The 15,894-nt window shown below is 47.0% G+C and overlaps 1 protein-coding gene across 2 annotated transcripts in view; it reads left to right on the top strand.

Annotated features, from left to right (window-relative positions):
• dnah2 (dynein, axonemal, heavy chain 2) overlaps positions 1 to 15,894 on the top strand; it is a 234,031-nt gene that overhangs the window by 64,161 nt on the left and 153,976 nt on the right. For both annotated transcript variants that reach the window (XM_036957925.2, XM_090214597.1), the window contains exons 21-28: positions 1,280 to 1,480; positions 1,759 to 1,915; positions 2,010 to 2,184; positions 9,725 to 9,888; positions 10,298 to 10,459; positions 11,052 to 11,155; positions 14,058 to 14,214; positions 15,477 to 15,559. In XM_036957925.2, the coding sequence (XP_036813820.2) occupies positions 1,280 to 1,480; positions 1,759 to 1,915; positions 2,010 to 2,184; positions 9,725 to 9,888; positions 10,298 to 10,459; positions 11,052 to 11,155; positions 14,058 to 14,214; positions 15,477 to 15,559 (1,203 nt within the window). The remainder of the gene's footprint in view (positions 1 to 1,279; positions 1,481 to 1,758; positions 1,916 to 2,009; positions 2,185 to 9,724; positions 9,889 to 10,297; positions 10,460 to 11,051; positions 11,156 to 14,057; positions 14,215 to 15,476; positions 15,560 to 15,894) is intronic.

Genomic DNA, 15,894 nt, shown 5'->3' with positions numbered 1-15,894 from the left:
TATTTTTGTTTCATCAGACCAGAGGACATTTCTCCAAAAAGTACAATCTTTGTCTCCATGTGCAGTTGCAAACCGTAGTCTGGCTTTTTTATGGAAGCTCTGGAGCAGTGGCTTCTTCCTTGCTGAGCGGCCTTTCAGGTTATGTCGATATAGGACTCTTTTTACTGTGGATATAGATACTTTGGTACCTGTTTCTTCCAGCATCTTCACAAGGTCTTTTGCTGTTGTTCTGGGATTGATTTGCACTTTTCGCACCAAAGTACGTTCATCTCTAGGAGACAGAACACATCTCCTTCCTGAGCGGTATGACAGCTGTGTGGTCCCATGGTGTTTATACTTGCATACTATTGTTTGTACAGATGAACGTGGTACCTTCAGGCATTTTGAAATTGCTCCCAGGGATGAACCAGACTTGTGCAGGTCTACAATTTTTTTTCTGAGGTCTTGGCTGATTTCTTCTGATTTTCCCATGATGTCAAGCAAAGAGGCACTGAGTTTGAAGGTAGGCCTTGAAATACATCCACAGGTACACCTCCAATTGGCTCAAATTATGTCAATTAGCCTATCAGAAGCTTCTAAAGCCATGACATCATTTTCTGTTTAAAGGCACAGTCAACTTGGTGTATGTGAACATCTGACCCACTGGAATTGTGATACAGTGAAATAATCTGTCTGTAAACAATTGTTGGAAAAATGACTTGTGTCATGCACAAAGTAGATGTCCTAACCGACTTGCCAAAACTATTGTTTGTTAACAAGAAATTTGTGGAGTGGTTGAAAAATGGGTTTTAAGGACTCCAACCTAAGTGTATGTAAACTTCTGACTTCAACTGTATAGCCTGTCATATGGATGTGCATGGTAAACATGTTGGAGACTAGCGAGAGACAGTGAGATATTGTCGTATGGATTTGTCTGGGACAGTGCGATGTAAATCGTTGGAGAGTCAACACTCCATGTTTGTACACGACACACTGGTCTGGCTAAGCAGGTTCCTATTGGCCCTTGTCAATAGAACAGTCAGACCATGTTGCTTTAATCCTTGTGTGGTCTTGACTTTTGTTTGATGGTAATTCCTTTAGCATTGTATTTGAGTGTTTACTGTATTATACAGATAATTATGTGAGTAAACAAAGTAGAATCTTTAGGATACAGAGGAACAGTGTATCGGTTCCTATTGAAGTACGGTCTTTATCCTGTACATGTACTTACACATATTCCCCCCCCCCCCCCCCCTCCTCTTTTCCTCTCAACCCTCCCTTCACCCCTCTCCTCCCCCAGGTACACGGAGGTGGCCAACAACGTTCAGAAGGAGGAGACGGTGTTGAGTGTTCAGTTTGTGCTGCTGGACTGTGCTCCCCTGAAGTTCAGCCTGGTGCAGCACTGTAACGAGTGGCAGGGCAAGTTCACCCAGCTGCTCAGCCTCATGGCCAGCACCAGGCTCAAAGAGCTGCACGTCTTTCTGCAGGAGAATGCTCTCAGGTGGGTGGGGAAGGTGGGTGGTGGAGGGTGGGGCCGGGAGTGTGTGGGTTCCACTTTATAAAAAGTTCATGAAGAGTTTATGGGCCTTAAAGTTGAAAGTGGGACCAGTGTGTCTGGTGGAAAGGCATATGTGCGGCATATAGCTAGATTACAGGCCTTTTGACCTGTGACCTGTCAGAAACGTTTTATCTGCAGACGTCTTCAGAGTCCAGAAGATGTGTACTGTATGTGCTGCTAGTAAATGAATAGGGTCAATGAACTACTATGTGTGTGTCCAGGCTGAGCCAGCCCCCTCAGTCCCTGGTGGAGCTGGGGGAGAGTCTGAAGCTCCTGGAGACACTACAGGGAGACCTTCAGAAGATTGAGAGTCAGATCCCTCCCATCCACGAACAGTTTGCTATCCTGGAGAAGTACGAGGTCACCGTGGACCAGGCTGTGAGTAGCTCGACGGACGGACGCACACACACCCAACCCCCACCCCTTGTTTTAACCCCCCCCCCCTTCTCTCTGTCTCTCTATCTCTCCCCAGGTCCATGAGATGTTGGAGGCTCTGAACGGGGAGTGGGTGTGGTTCCAACAGGTGGTGATAGACAGTGACATCATGCTGAAGAAACACAAGGACAAGTTCAAGGGCAGCCTCATCTTCTCAGCAGAGGAGTTTAAGAAGAAAATGCAGATTACTGTCCAGGCCTTCAGCAGCTCAGGTCATCTGCTAGCACAAACAGCCATACACTGATATCTCACAAACAGCCATACACAGATGTCTCACAAACAGCCATACACAGATGTCTCACAAACAGACATACACTGATATCTCACAAACAGCCATACACTGATGTCTCACAAACAGCCATACACAGATGTCTCACAAACAGCCATACACAGATGTCTCACAAACAGCCATACACAGATGTCTCACAAACAGCCATACACAGATGTCTCACAAACAGCCATACACAGATATCTCACAAACAGCCGTACACAGATGTCTCACAAACAGCCATACACAGATATCTCACAAACAGCCATACACAGATATCTCACAAACAGCCATACACAGATGTCTCACAAACAGCCATACACAGATATCTCACAAACAGCCATACACAGATGTCTCACAAACAGCCGTACACAGATGTCTCACAAACAGCCGTACGCAGATATCTCACAAACAGCCATACGCAGATATCTCACAAACAGCCATACGCAGATATATCACAAACAGCCATACACAGATGTCTCACAAACAGCCATACACAGATGTCTCACAAACAGCCATACACAGATGTCTCACAAACAGCCATACACAGATGTCTCACAAACAGCCATACACAGATGTCTCACAAACAGCCATACACAGATGTCTCACAAACAGCCATTTATACACCAGGCAGATTATTTGACAGTACTTCTGCACACCAGGGTTAGAGCCAATTCCATTCCATTTTCAGTTGAATTCCTGTTAAGGAATATGCATATCCGGGTAATAAATTCCATTCCTGAATTGGAATTTCAATTAATCGCCTGTTTTACGTCAGACGGTGTCAGTCCTACGCCACGCTCATCCCTCAACCTGCCTGTCTTGTAGAACGTGGAACTCATATTCACATTTGGAATATTCCAGATCTTCCGCCATTCAACAGTGAAAACATAGTTGCAAATGTTTTATATCACTGCGCTTTCATATGACTCTCCGTGAAATAAGCAGAATAACTAGCAAAAATTATTTAAAAAAACGTTGTGGTAGTGATTTCAAAGTTTGCAATTGTGAGACATTTTGCACAAAGTCTGTGCAAGGACGTCGGTCGCCAAAGCAGTGACTTGATTAGCTGCTTAGCTAACGTTTGTAGCTGCTAGTTTACTGACATAGCTAAACGTTAGTTAGCTAGCTAGCGCTTGCTTAGCCTGTTTGAATTACCCTGAAGTTGTTGACGTGCAGCCCCAGAATTAGGAGGAACTGTTATCAGAAATCAGTCCATAAGTCAGCATGGTTCTCCACTATCGCTACCATGTAACGTTGTACCGTTGGGTCAGCTAGTAGCTTACTAGCTAGCTTTTGTTGGAAGCGTTCAACATTGTGTGTGGCAGCACTAGCTAAGTATGTAGCTGGTTGGTTAGCATCGTTTCAGTGCCTGGTTCAGCTAGCAAGCTGTATGTTGGACAAATTCATGCTAGCTTTCGTGCCCATTGTCAAACTTCTGAAATACTGCTCCATGAAACAAACGTTCTTAGCTGGATGTAAAATGGTGGGACTAAGACTTCCTCAACAGAAACATGTCCACATTATTGACAGATTTATTGTTCTAGCTTAGATACATTTCGAGGCAGAAATGGGGTTCAGCAGCAGACGATGTCGCATAGGTAGTCTTTTTGAACGTTAGACAGCCCATTGTAGCCGGACTACTCTTCATCTATCCCACTGTCCTTTGCGAGAAACGAGACAGATCAGTGCAGGCGGAATCGACGCGCTGTCTGATGTAAGGCAATGGCTACATACTGTACAGTACAGTAGGCTACACACACACAGGTTTGCATGGCAGACTGTATAAGGACATGTTAGTAGCACCATAGGGGTAGTGTGTGTGTGTGTGTGTGTGTGTGGGGAGGGGGGGTATCTTGTCTTGGTTGACAATGATCTTCCCAGCTGGTCCATGACATCTCCCCCCAGAGGCCTGGACGACATGTTCTCTGTCTCTCTCCACGTCTGACATCTCCCATTCTGTCTGTGCCATCCTTCGTTGTAGGGAGACTTTTTCCCTTACTTTTGTTTATTCTCTTATTTTCTGTTTCCATTAAAAATCTGATTGAACTCGCTGTTCCTCCTCCACAGGCAAACAGACACGCACACACACATGCGCGCGCGTGCGCGCACACGTCTACGACTCGAAACAAGATGCCGTGCCAAACCGTATCAAAGAGGACAAACCTCCTGTCCTACTTTTCTCTTACCTCCCTCTCATCCCTTTGCTCCACTCCCTCGCTCTCCACTCCCTCCCTCCCTCGCTCTCTCTCTCTCTCTCTCTCTCTCTTCTCTCTCTCTCTCTCATATGAACACAGAGAGAGGTGTGTGATGTCTCATTGTTTTTGTCATGACAGACTTACATATCCTTCCCATCTCCATCCATCTCCATCTCTCGGCTCTCTCTTACACACTTTGTCTCACCACATCTGAATCTAAAAGTTTTACACTTTCAACACGTCTCGGAATGTGAACCATTCCCCTCCTCACTGTGGGGAAAGTTGTGCACGTTACGTTGTGCACGCTAGAACAGTCAAATTCATCATATCAAGTTCCACAAAGTCACCTCACTTTGTGTGTTTTCGCAATTCTATCCCACTGTTCTATTCCAGAGCTCCTTGAAGGTTACTTCTCTCACCCCAGCCGTCCCTTCTGCTCAGAACCTGTTGAGAGGAGAATGGGGGGAATGTTTAGAAGGTGAAAACAATGGCTGTGACTGTAGCACTGGAAAGGTTAATGAGGCCAGCAGGCAGACTTTGTTCTCTGCGACATTAGTATTCAGGACCAGACCACCTCCACACACACACACACACACACACACACACACACACACACACACACACACACACACACACACACACACACACACACACTACAATAATTGCACAGTACACAGATGCGAGCACACACACCACTTTCTACAATAACAGCACAGTACACACACACACACACACACACACACACACACACGTACATACACACACAATAATATCCCAGTCAATTGGGTCAGCCACATCATATTCATTCTCTGTGTGAAGGGCACATCACAGTCAAAGAGAAGAAAAATAACTGGTCTGATGGTTTTGCACAGAGACAACAGTCTGTGAATAGTCAATGAATAAAGACCATCAAATTATCCCATAGCCTTAGTACGTACCTCAACCCTAGCCTGATCCCAGACCTGTTGAGTCGGCAAGACAACACAAACAAATCTGGGACCAGCACCAGCCCAGTGCAACACGTATAGTATAGAGAACTCTCCAGTCTAGTGAGGATTGTAGAATAATTTATTCCCTCATTACAACTCCTGTTACTCTACTAGTAGCATCATGGCTGTAACAATAGCAGCAGGTAGTCATCCAGTGAAAGGCCTAATTGAAAGCAGATAAGAGGCTGTAGTACAGTGCTGGTGATGGTGGTGATGGTGGGTCTGTCTGTCTGAAGCTGAAACGTCCTGCCTGAGAGTCTGGGAGTTGGGGTGGGGGCTGGGCCTGGGAGTTGGGCGGGGCCTGGGTGTTGGGCCTGAGTTGGGCTGTGGATGGGGCCTGAGTTGGGCTGGAGATGGGGCTGGGGCCTGAGAGTTGGGCTGTGGATGGGGATGGGGCCTGAGAGTTGGGCTGGGGATGGGAATGGGCCTGAGAGTTGGGCTGTGGATGGGGATGGGGCCTGAGAGTTGGGCTGTGGATGGGGATGGGGCCTGAGAGTTGGGCTGGGGATGGGAATGGGCCTGAGAGTTGGGCTGTGGATGGGGATGGGGCCTGAGAGTTGGGCTGTGGATGGGGATGGGGCCTGAGAGTTGGGCTGGGGATGGGGATGGGCCTGAGAGTTGGGCTGGGGATGGGGATGGGGCCTGAGAGTTGGGCTGGGGATGGGGATGGGGCCTGAGAGTTGGGCTGGGGATGGGGATGGGCTTGAGAGTTGGGCTGTGGATGGGGATGGGGCATTAGAGTTGGGCTGGGGATGGGGATGGGGCCTGAGAGTTGGGCTGGGGATGGGGATGGGGCCTGAGAGTTGGGCTGGGGATGGGGATGGGGCCTGAGAGTTGGGCTGTGGATGGGGATGGGGCCTGAGAGTTGAGCTGGGGCTGGGGCCTGAGAGTTGGGCTGGGGATGAGCCTGAGTTTGGCTGGGGATGGGGATGGTGAAGGGCCTGAGCGTTGGGCTGGGGATGGGGCTGGTACCTGAGAGTTGGGCTGGGGATAGGAAGGGCCTGAGTGTTGGGCTGGGGATGGGGCCTGAGAGTTGGGATGGGGATGGGGAAGGGCCTGAGAGTTGGGCTGGGGAAGGGCCTGAGAGTTGGGATGGGGCTGGGGAAGGGCCTGAGAGTTGGGATGGGGATGGGCCTGAGAGTTGGGCTGGGGCCTGAGAGTTGGGCTGGGAATGGGGAAGGGCTTGAGAGTTGGGCTGGGGAAGGGCCTGAGAGTTGGGGCTGGGGAAGGGCCTGAGAGTTGGGGCTGGGGATGGGCCTGAGAGTTGGGCTGGGGATGGGCCTGAGAGTTGGGCTGGGGCCTGAGAGTTGGGCTGGGGATGGGGCTGGGCCTGGGGGATGGGAGCTTGGCTGGGGATGTGGCTGGGCCTGGGAGTTGGGCTGGGGATGGGGCTGGGGCCTGAGTGTTGGGCTCTGGTTGGGGATAGGGCCCCGTCGGAGGGCAGTGTGTGTGGTGGTGGTGAGCGACTAAGCGTGGGCGTAGTCTGGGAAGTTTAAGAGGGGGGGGGGCATGGGAGTTTTCGAAGGCTTTGTGGGGATCTGGCAGGGGCCGACTGGGGGACCTGGGACCCCAACCAACCCGCTTTCCTCTTTCTCATACTCTCACAGGGTACAAAAGGGGTTCACTCCTCTCCCTCTTTCTTTTTCTCTCTCTCTCTCTCAACCTCCCTCCTGCTCTTTATTTTATCTCTCCCCTCTTTCCCCCTCTCTCTCGTCCCCCCCTGATGCTCTTTATTTGATCTCTCCCCTCTTTCCCCCTCTCTCTCGTCCCCCCTGATGCTCTTTATTTTATCTCTCCCCTCTTTCCCCCTCTCTCTCGTCCCCCCCTGATGCTCTTTATTTTATCTCTCCCCTCTTTCCCCCTCTCTCTCGTCCCCCCCTGATGCTCTTTATTTGATCTCTCCCCTCTTTCCCCCTCTCTCTCAACCTCCCTCCTGCTCTTTATTTTATCTCTCCCCTCTTTCCCCCTCTCTCTCGTCCCCCCCTGATGCTCTTTATTTGATCTCTCCCCTCTTTCCCCCTCTCTCTCGTCCCCCCTGATGCTCTTTATTTTATCTCTCCCCTCTTTCCCCCTCTCTCTCGTCCCCCCCTGATGCTCTTTATTTGATCTCTCCCCTCTTTCCCCCTCTCTCTCGTCCCCCCTGATGCTCTTTATTTTATCTCTCCCCTCTTTCCCCCTCTCTCTCGTCCCCCCCTGATGCTCTTTATTTGATCTCTCCCCTCTTTCCCCCTCTCTCTCGTCCCCCCCTGATGCTCTTTATTTTCCTCTTCTTATCTGACCTCTCCCTCTTCATCCATCCCTTCCTCAGGGGGTTAAGTCGTGACACACTGACCTCTGGGCTCAAGCTGTGAAACAACATGAATGACGCAGAGGGAGAAACACTTATTCTCTACTTCCCCTACCACACGCTGTTGAGTTAAACAGAACAGATTACTATCGCTGATACAATCACACTGTTTCTCTACTGTGAAATCAGCTCAAGGTTACTACATACAGTATTATACATTGTCACGCTTACTGCTGTTGAATTAACAGCTCTGCTTACTGTTTGCATGTACCGGTATCTCTCGCGTGTGTGCAGATGCGTGTCTGTACTGTGCTGTGTACAGTGCCTTGCGAATGTATTCGGCCCCCTTGAACTTTGCGACCTTTTGCCACATTTCAGGCTTCAAACATAAAGATATAAAACTGTATTTTTTTGTGAAGAATCTACAACAAGTGGGACACAATCATGAAGTGGAACGACATTTATTGGATATTTCAAACTTTTTTAACAAATCAAAAACTGAAAAATTGGGCGTGAAAAATTATTCAGCCCCCTTAAGTTAATACTTTGTAGCGCCACCTTTTGCTGCGATTACAGCTGTAAGTCGCTTGGGGTATGTCTCTATCAGTTTTGCACATTGACAGACTGACATTTTTTCCCATTCCTCCTTGCAAAACAGCTCGAGCTCAGTGAGGTTGGATGGAGAGCATTTGTGAACAGCAGTTTTCAGTTCTTTCCACAGATTCTCGATTGGATTCAGGTCTGGACTTTGACTTGGCCATTCTAACACCTGGATATGTTTATTTTTGAACCATTCCATTGTAGATTTTGCTTTATGTTTTGGATCATTGTCTTGTTGGAAGACAAATCTCCGTCCCAGTCTCAGGTCTTTTGCAGACTCCATCAGGTTTTCTTCCAGAATGGTCCTGTATTTGGCTCCATCCATCTTCCCATCAATTTTAACCATCTTCCCTGTCCCTGCTGAAGAAAAGCAGGCCCAAACCATGATGCTGCCACCACCATGTTTGACAGTGGGGATGGTGTGTTCAGCTGTGTTGCTTTTACGCCAAACATAACGTTTTGCATTGTTGCCAAAAAGTTCAATTTTGGTTTCATCTGACCAGAGCACCTTCTTCCACATGTTTGGTGTGTCTCCCAGGTGGCTTGTGGCAAACTTTAAACAACACTTTTTATGGATATCTTTAAGAAATGGCTTTCTTCTTGCCACTCTTCCATAAAGGCCAGATTTGTGCAATATACGACTGATTGTTGTCCTATGGACAGAGTCTCCCACCTCAGCTGTAGATCTCTGCAGTTCATCCAGAGTGATCATGGGCCTCTTGGCTGCATCTCTGATCAGTCTTCTCCTTGTATGAGCTGAAAGTTTAGAGGGACGGCCAGGTCTTGGTAGATTTGCAGTGGTCTGATACTCCTTCCATTTCAATATTATCGCTTGCACAGTGCTCCTTGGGATGTTTAAAGCTTGGGAAATCTTTTTGTATCCAAATCAGGCTTTAAACTTCTTCACAACAGTATCTCGGACCTGCCTGGTGTGTTCCTTGTTCTTCATAATGCTCTCTGCGCTTTTAACGGACCTCTGAGACTATCACAGTGCAGGTGCATTTATACGGAGACTTGATTACACACAGGTGGATTGTATTTATCATCATTAGTCATTTAGGTCAACATTGGATCATTCAGAGATCCTCACTGAACTTCTGGAGAGTTTGCTGCACTGAAAGTAAAGAGGCTGAATAATTTTGCACGCCCAATTTTTCAGTTTTTGATTTGTTAAAAAAGTTTGAAATATCCAATAAATGTTGTTCCACTTCATGATTGTGTCCCAGTTGTTGTTGATTCTTCACAAAAAAATACAGTTTTATATCTTTATGTTTGAAGCCTGAAATGTGGCAAAAGGTCGCAAAGTTCAAGGGGGCCGAATACTTTCGCAAGGCACTGTATATATGCAAAGTATACACATTACAAGGTATCACGTATACATGTATGTACTGTGCGTGTACCGTACTGCAGGTCCGTTTGGTAGTGGGGTGACGTGCGAGTTGGCTCTGGAGAAGGTAGCAGCGCTGAGAGGCCAGCTGGACACGCTGAAGGAGGAAGAGGGAACCATACGCCACGGCCTGGGCATCTTCAAGCTGGAACAGCCGTGCTCTAAAGACGTACAGACCCTGGAGAAGGTAGCCCACCTACCCATAACCCCAACCCACGGCCTGGGCATCTTCAGTATAGAAGAACCGTACGACGAGCGGGGTGCTATGGTCGCGCATTTTGGGGCGGTGGGACTGGTAACCGAAAGGTTGCCAGATCAAATCCTCGAGCTGACAAGGTTAAAAAAATCTGTCGTTCTGCCTAGGCCGTCATTGTAAGTAAGAATTTGTTCTTAACTGACTTGCCTAGTAAAATGACATAGATGAGGGGATAAGGGTTTTTCCCTGTTCACTCAATGTAGAGAGTAAGGAAGATGTTTTGGGGTTCATTTGTAAGCCCCCCCCCCCCCACCACCATCTGAAGGCATAACGTAGGCTTGTGGTAGGATGCACATTGCGCTGTAAAGGGGATGTGTGTATGTTCTGTGTTGTGTTGTAGGACCTAGACTACCTGCAGCAGGTGTGGGAGATCACCCAGCAGTGGGATGCCCACTGGGATGAGTGGAAGGCGGGTCAGTTTGTCACTCTGCAGACAGAGAGCATGGAGAACACCGCCCAGGCCATGTTCAAGAAACTACACAAACTCAGCAGGGAACTCAAGGTCAGTGTCTTATCTACCACAGCTACAGTACACATTTGATTCTACTCTATGTTCTATCCAATGATTTGCTCTAGATTGCTGAAGCTATGTCTTGCCCATTGAGAGGCTTTGAAGCCGCAGGTTGGCCATATTGGCATTCCCCAGTAAGAGCAAACCTCCGAATTAATTGAATTCTACAGTATTTCAATAGTTGGGACAGTAACATTAGTACTCTCTAAAAAATATATATATACTTTAAGGACATTTTTTAAATAATTGTTCTTTTTTATTTATGTTGAGCTCACGTAATATCATTTAAAAGTTGGCATTAAGGTGTCTGCAATAGAAGAAACGTGTCAAAAACGAATGCAGACGTTCATAAATTGGGTCAAATGTGGAAGACACATTTCAGTTGAATGCATTCAGTTGTACCACTGACTAGGTATCCCCCTTTCCACTTTCCTTAAATACATATCTATAGCTTCCCAAATCTTTTTAAAACATGTTTTTTTTTTTACAATGGAGGAGCAGTACAATTTTGGTAATGAAGTGGACTTTGTATTTTGTTATTATGTAGTAAACTTTTGCTGTTGTTGTTGTTGTGTGTCTGCAGGATAAGCAGTGGGAGATAGTGGACTTCTCTAAGAACAGGATTGACCAGTTCAAGAGAACCATCCCTCTCATCTCTGACCTGAGGAACCCAGCCATGAGGGACAGGTCAGGCCAGAAGAGAGTAATATGTCCTGCTGACGATCCTCACCTCTTCAGTACTGTGTAGAAGTCCACTTACGTTCTCATACACAAACAGTGTAGTCTGCTCCTCCCATAGCACTCGTTCTCCTTCACTTTACTTTTGAACCTCAAATGCACTACAGCAGTTAGGAGAAGATCGTCTGTTAAATGACTGAAATGTAAATGTAGGTAAACCCACCCTCCGTCATTCTTCCCCCAAGGTTGTACTTCTCTGTAGAATAATGTTCAAAACTCAACAGGGTTTTCTACAATATGTCTATACGGTATGTCTATACGGTATGTCTATACGGTATGTCTATACGGTATGTCTGTACGGTATGTCTGTACGGTATGTCTATACGGTATGTCTATATGTCGGTATGTCTATACGGTATGTCTATACGGTATGTCTATACGGTATGTCTGTACGGTATGTCTATACGGTATGTCTATATGTCGGTATGTCTATATGTCGGTATGTCTATACGGTATGTCTGTACGGTATGTCTGTACGTTATGTCTGTACGGTATGTCTATATGTCTATATGTCTATACGATATGTCTATACGGTATGTCTAGACGGTATGTCTAGACGGTATGTCTATACGGTATGTCTGTACGGTATGTCTATACGGTATGTCTATATGACTATACGGTATGTCTATACGGTATGCCTATACGGTATGTCTATATGTCTGTACGGTATGTCTATACGGTATGTCTATACGGTATGCCTATACGGTATGCCAATACGGTATGTCTATATGTCGGTATGTCTATACGGTATGTCTATACGGTATGTCTATACGGTATGTCGGTATGTTGGTATGTCTATATGTCGGTATGTCTATACGGTATGTCTATATGTCGGTATGTCTATACGGTATGTCTATACGTCGGTATGTCTATATGTCGGTATGTCTATACGGTATGTCTATTCGGTATGTCTATATGTCGGTATGTCTATACGGTATGTCTATACGGTATGTCGGTATGTTGGTATGTCTATATGTCGGTATGTCTATACGGTATGTCTATATGTCGGTATGTCTATACGGTATGTCTATACGTCGGTATGTCTATATGTCGGTATGTCTATACGGTATGTCTATATGTCGGTATGTCTATACGGTATGTCTATATGTCGGTATGTCTATATGTCGGTATGTCTATACGGTATGTCTATACGGTATGTCTATACGTCGGTATGTCTATATGTCGGTATGTCTATATGTCGGTATGTCTATACGGTATGTCTATACGGTATGTCTATACGGTATGTCTATATGTCGGTATGTCTATACGGTATGTCTATACGGTATGTCTATACGGTATGTCTATATGTCGGTATGTCTATATGTCGGTATGTCTATACGGTATGTCTATACGGTATGTCTATACCTACCTGTGGATTTCTAAGCCTTTGGCTCTTCTCCAATTCCCCAGTTCTTCCCCAGTCTTTTTTCTCCAACCCTTCCCCAGTTTCTATCCTCACACCGAGCCAAGGGGGCTGGCGCCAGTCCCTGCCTGGACAATTGTAAATGCTCACTGGGCTCCCCCCCAAAATGTTTCACTCACTTTCCTGGAGGTTCTACAGGTCATCAGTTCCTCCTAAAGCTTTCTGTCCTAGTCGCGACTTCACTTCCTCCCATCAGCCACCTCCCCCCCCATCTGATTGGTTGTGGCATTCCCAAAACAATGTTCCCCTCTTCCCATCTATCCAGCTCGATCCGGAATGTTTTGACAAGGATCCTAATGACAGGGAGGGAGGGAGGGAGGGAGGGAGGGAGGGAGGGAGAGATTTCCGAGATAACGTTGTGGCCTATCGGCAGTGATGTAACCATCTGAAAGATCCTTTCTGACTGGGCCGCGCTCTGGGGAATAGAAGAAAATAAACAGAGGATTACGTCTGACGGAGAGAGAGGGAAAAAAAGCGGAAAAAGAGAAAAGGCAGAAAGAGAAAACACATTTTCCGTTGCACTCTACCAGGTCCCAGGGTGCACAGCGGCGCAGCTAGACTCCATGGGGGCGGATAGAGAGAGAGAGAGAGAGAGAGAGATCAGAGTGCAAGATGGTGGGGTTGGGTTGTGTGCCTGGTCTGTAGTTAAGGAAGGGCGGGTGTCTTGTGGTTAAAGTCAAGTGGGGCTAAGGTACCGTGGTGCTGTGGGTAACTAGGGGGTTTCCTAGTGAGAGGAATCCAAGCTGTGATTAAATGGCAGAACATAGCCAGAGGCTGACTTCGGGCACATATTCCTTATCTATCCTCTTCCTCCTTCTCCCTCCTCCTCTTCCATTAATACTCCTCCTTCAATGTGTCAATATTGTCAATCACACTTATAGGACTGCATCCATAATGTCCAGTTAGATGATGGTACCAGACCCTCCATGTTTTTAAGTGTAAGCCTCACTTCACACAGCCACGAGTAAATCCAACAGGTTGAGTACAACACAGTAGAAGTACCCAACTTGATAGGAACATTGGACGTTTGTCTGTGGTATGATCCCACAAGTAATCCAAGAAAATCACGTCACACATCAAACATTGGTAAATCTGGTCAAGTATTTTTTATTTTTTTTAATCAGTATGACGTTACACCATTGCATAACGCTAATAACAACTGACAAGACAGCAAACCAGACAGCACCTTTCAACCTTATATCAGTAGTTGGAATATTAAACAATAAATAAAAATAAATAAATAATAAGTCATAAAAAAATCTTAATAAAAACTCCCAATACACATACAGTTTTGTATATATATATATATATATATATATATATATATCCATCCCTTCAATAGCCTCTTTCCTCCCCACTCCTCTGCATTCATACTCTACAGTGTGTGTCCTGGCTGACCTGGTGACTGTCTGTGACTGTTGTTGCTAGGCACTGGAAGCAGATCTGCCACGAGGTTCAGCGGTCGTTTGACCACACCAGTCCAGAGTTCACCCTGGAGAAAATCGTGGCCCTGGGCCTCGAGCAGCACGCTGACAAGATCTCGGAGATATCCGGAGCCGCCAGCAAAGAGCTCTCCATAGAGCAGGTCAGTTTCAGACCCTTCTCCTTTATACTCTCTCTCTCTCTCTCTCTCTCCCTTCTCTTACTTTCGCTCTCGCCTTCCCTTCCTCTCTCTCCTCCTCTCTACCTACCTCCTCTCTCGTGCACCTACTGTACAGGGTTAACAGCAAAGCGTAGTCTTTTCAATAGCACGTTAATCATGGACTCCCAGTCCCTGCATCTCTCAACACATGCCTCTAGGGGTCTGAGGGTTCAGTCATCGGAGCCTTTTGCTTTGGTTATAAGGGTCAAAGGTCTAAATGTAATTAGTCACTCCTGATCCTGGAAGTCTTTAGGGAGTGTAATGGCTCCTCATCTGTGATCACAGCATATCCAAGCATTCAGTAAGGTCAGTGTAGTGTTAGAATGATGAATGGCCCACAGGTGCAGTGTACATCTGCTCTTATAACCAGGGTTGTTGGGATCAATTCCATTTCTATTAAGTCAATTTGTGACTGAATTGAAATGGCATTGACCCCAAAACTGATTATACCCCCCCCCCCCTTAAGTACAGTCTTAACTAAGAACCATAAGGGTTTAGCCTGGTCCCAGATCTGTTCGTGCTATGTAAGCATCTCTGAGGGTCTCTTTCGCTCCCCCTCTATCTCTCTCTCTCTCTCTCTCTCTCTCTCTCTCTCTCTCTCTCGCTCTCTCTCTTCCCCCCTCTTTCTCTCTCTTTCCCTCCCCTCGCCTTAGCAGCCTTTAACCCTATAAATTCCCAGACACAGTGCTCCACTGTCACAGAGGTTACATCAACACAGATATAGTGTGTGAATACCGTCGGCCACCAGGGAACAGAGGCGTTTGAAATAGCCCCCTTGCCCTCCCCCCAAGCCCCCCTAACCTCTCTAGCCCCTCAAACCCCAACGCGGTTCATTGATAAGTCATGGAGGAGGAGGAAGAGAAGAAAGAGAGAGCGCGCGCGCGAGAGAGAGAGAGTCAGTGAGAGGATCCATGGCCATGTAAGGCCTCTCACTGGAGGTGCCTGCCAAGATCAATGGTTTCCTGTCTTAAGAGCTGCTTCAAGCTGCTGCTGATTCAGAAATCATCATATAAGAAGGGGCGCGACACACAAGCACACGCACACACACACACACACACACACACACACACACACACACACACACACACACACACACACAGACACACACAGTCGCATACACACACACACACGCCCCCTCCGGCCCATCTCTGTTCCGTCTGTTAACATTAGCATTCAAACGTCAATTTTTTTTCTTCTCCTTCCAGTCGCTGGAGGGCATCGCCATGACATGGGAAGAGACGTCCCTGGACATCGCACCTTACAAAGACAAGGGCCACCACAGGCTGAGGTAAGTCAGTCTGCCCCCCGCAGGGGAGGGAAAGAGGGGTCAAAGGTCACAGAGTTGAAAGTCAGGGGTCAGAGAGAGGCGTGTCACCTCAGTAACAAGGCCTCAAGGAAAAGGTGACTTGCCACTTGGTGTTTCGCCGAGCTGAACTGAAAATCTTCCCCTTTGTGAAACTCAGGGCTCGACATTCAGGGCTGCCCGCTGGCCCGGCAACATCTGCCGAGCTCACCGGGACAGTTAATCAAATTTTCATATGGCCCACTTAAGTCAGTACATTTTCAAACTCCAAGACAAAAATAACTATTATATTTCCATTTAATCCACAGTCTTTCCACTTG

The sequence above is a fragment of the Oncorhynchus mykiss genome, chromosome 21, assembly GCF_057628025.1.
Source record: "Oncorhynchus mykiss isolate SJ-2025 chromosome 21, ASM5762802v1, whole genome shotgun sequence".
In the NCBI taxonomy this organism is placed as follows: domain Eukaryota; kingdom Metazoa; phylum Chordata; class Actinopteri; order Salmoniformes; family Salmonidae; genus Oncorhynchus; species Oncorhynchus mykiss.
This window is presented reverse-complemented; position numbering and strand designations above follow the sequence as displayed.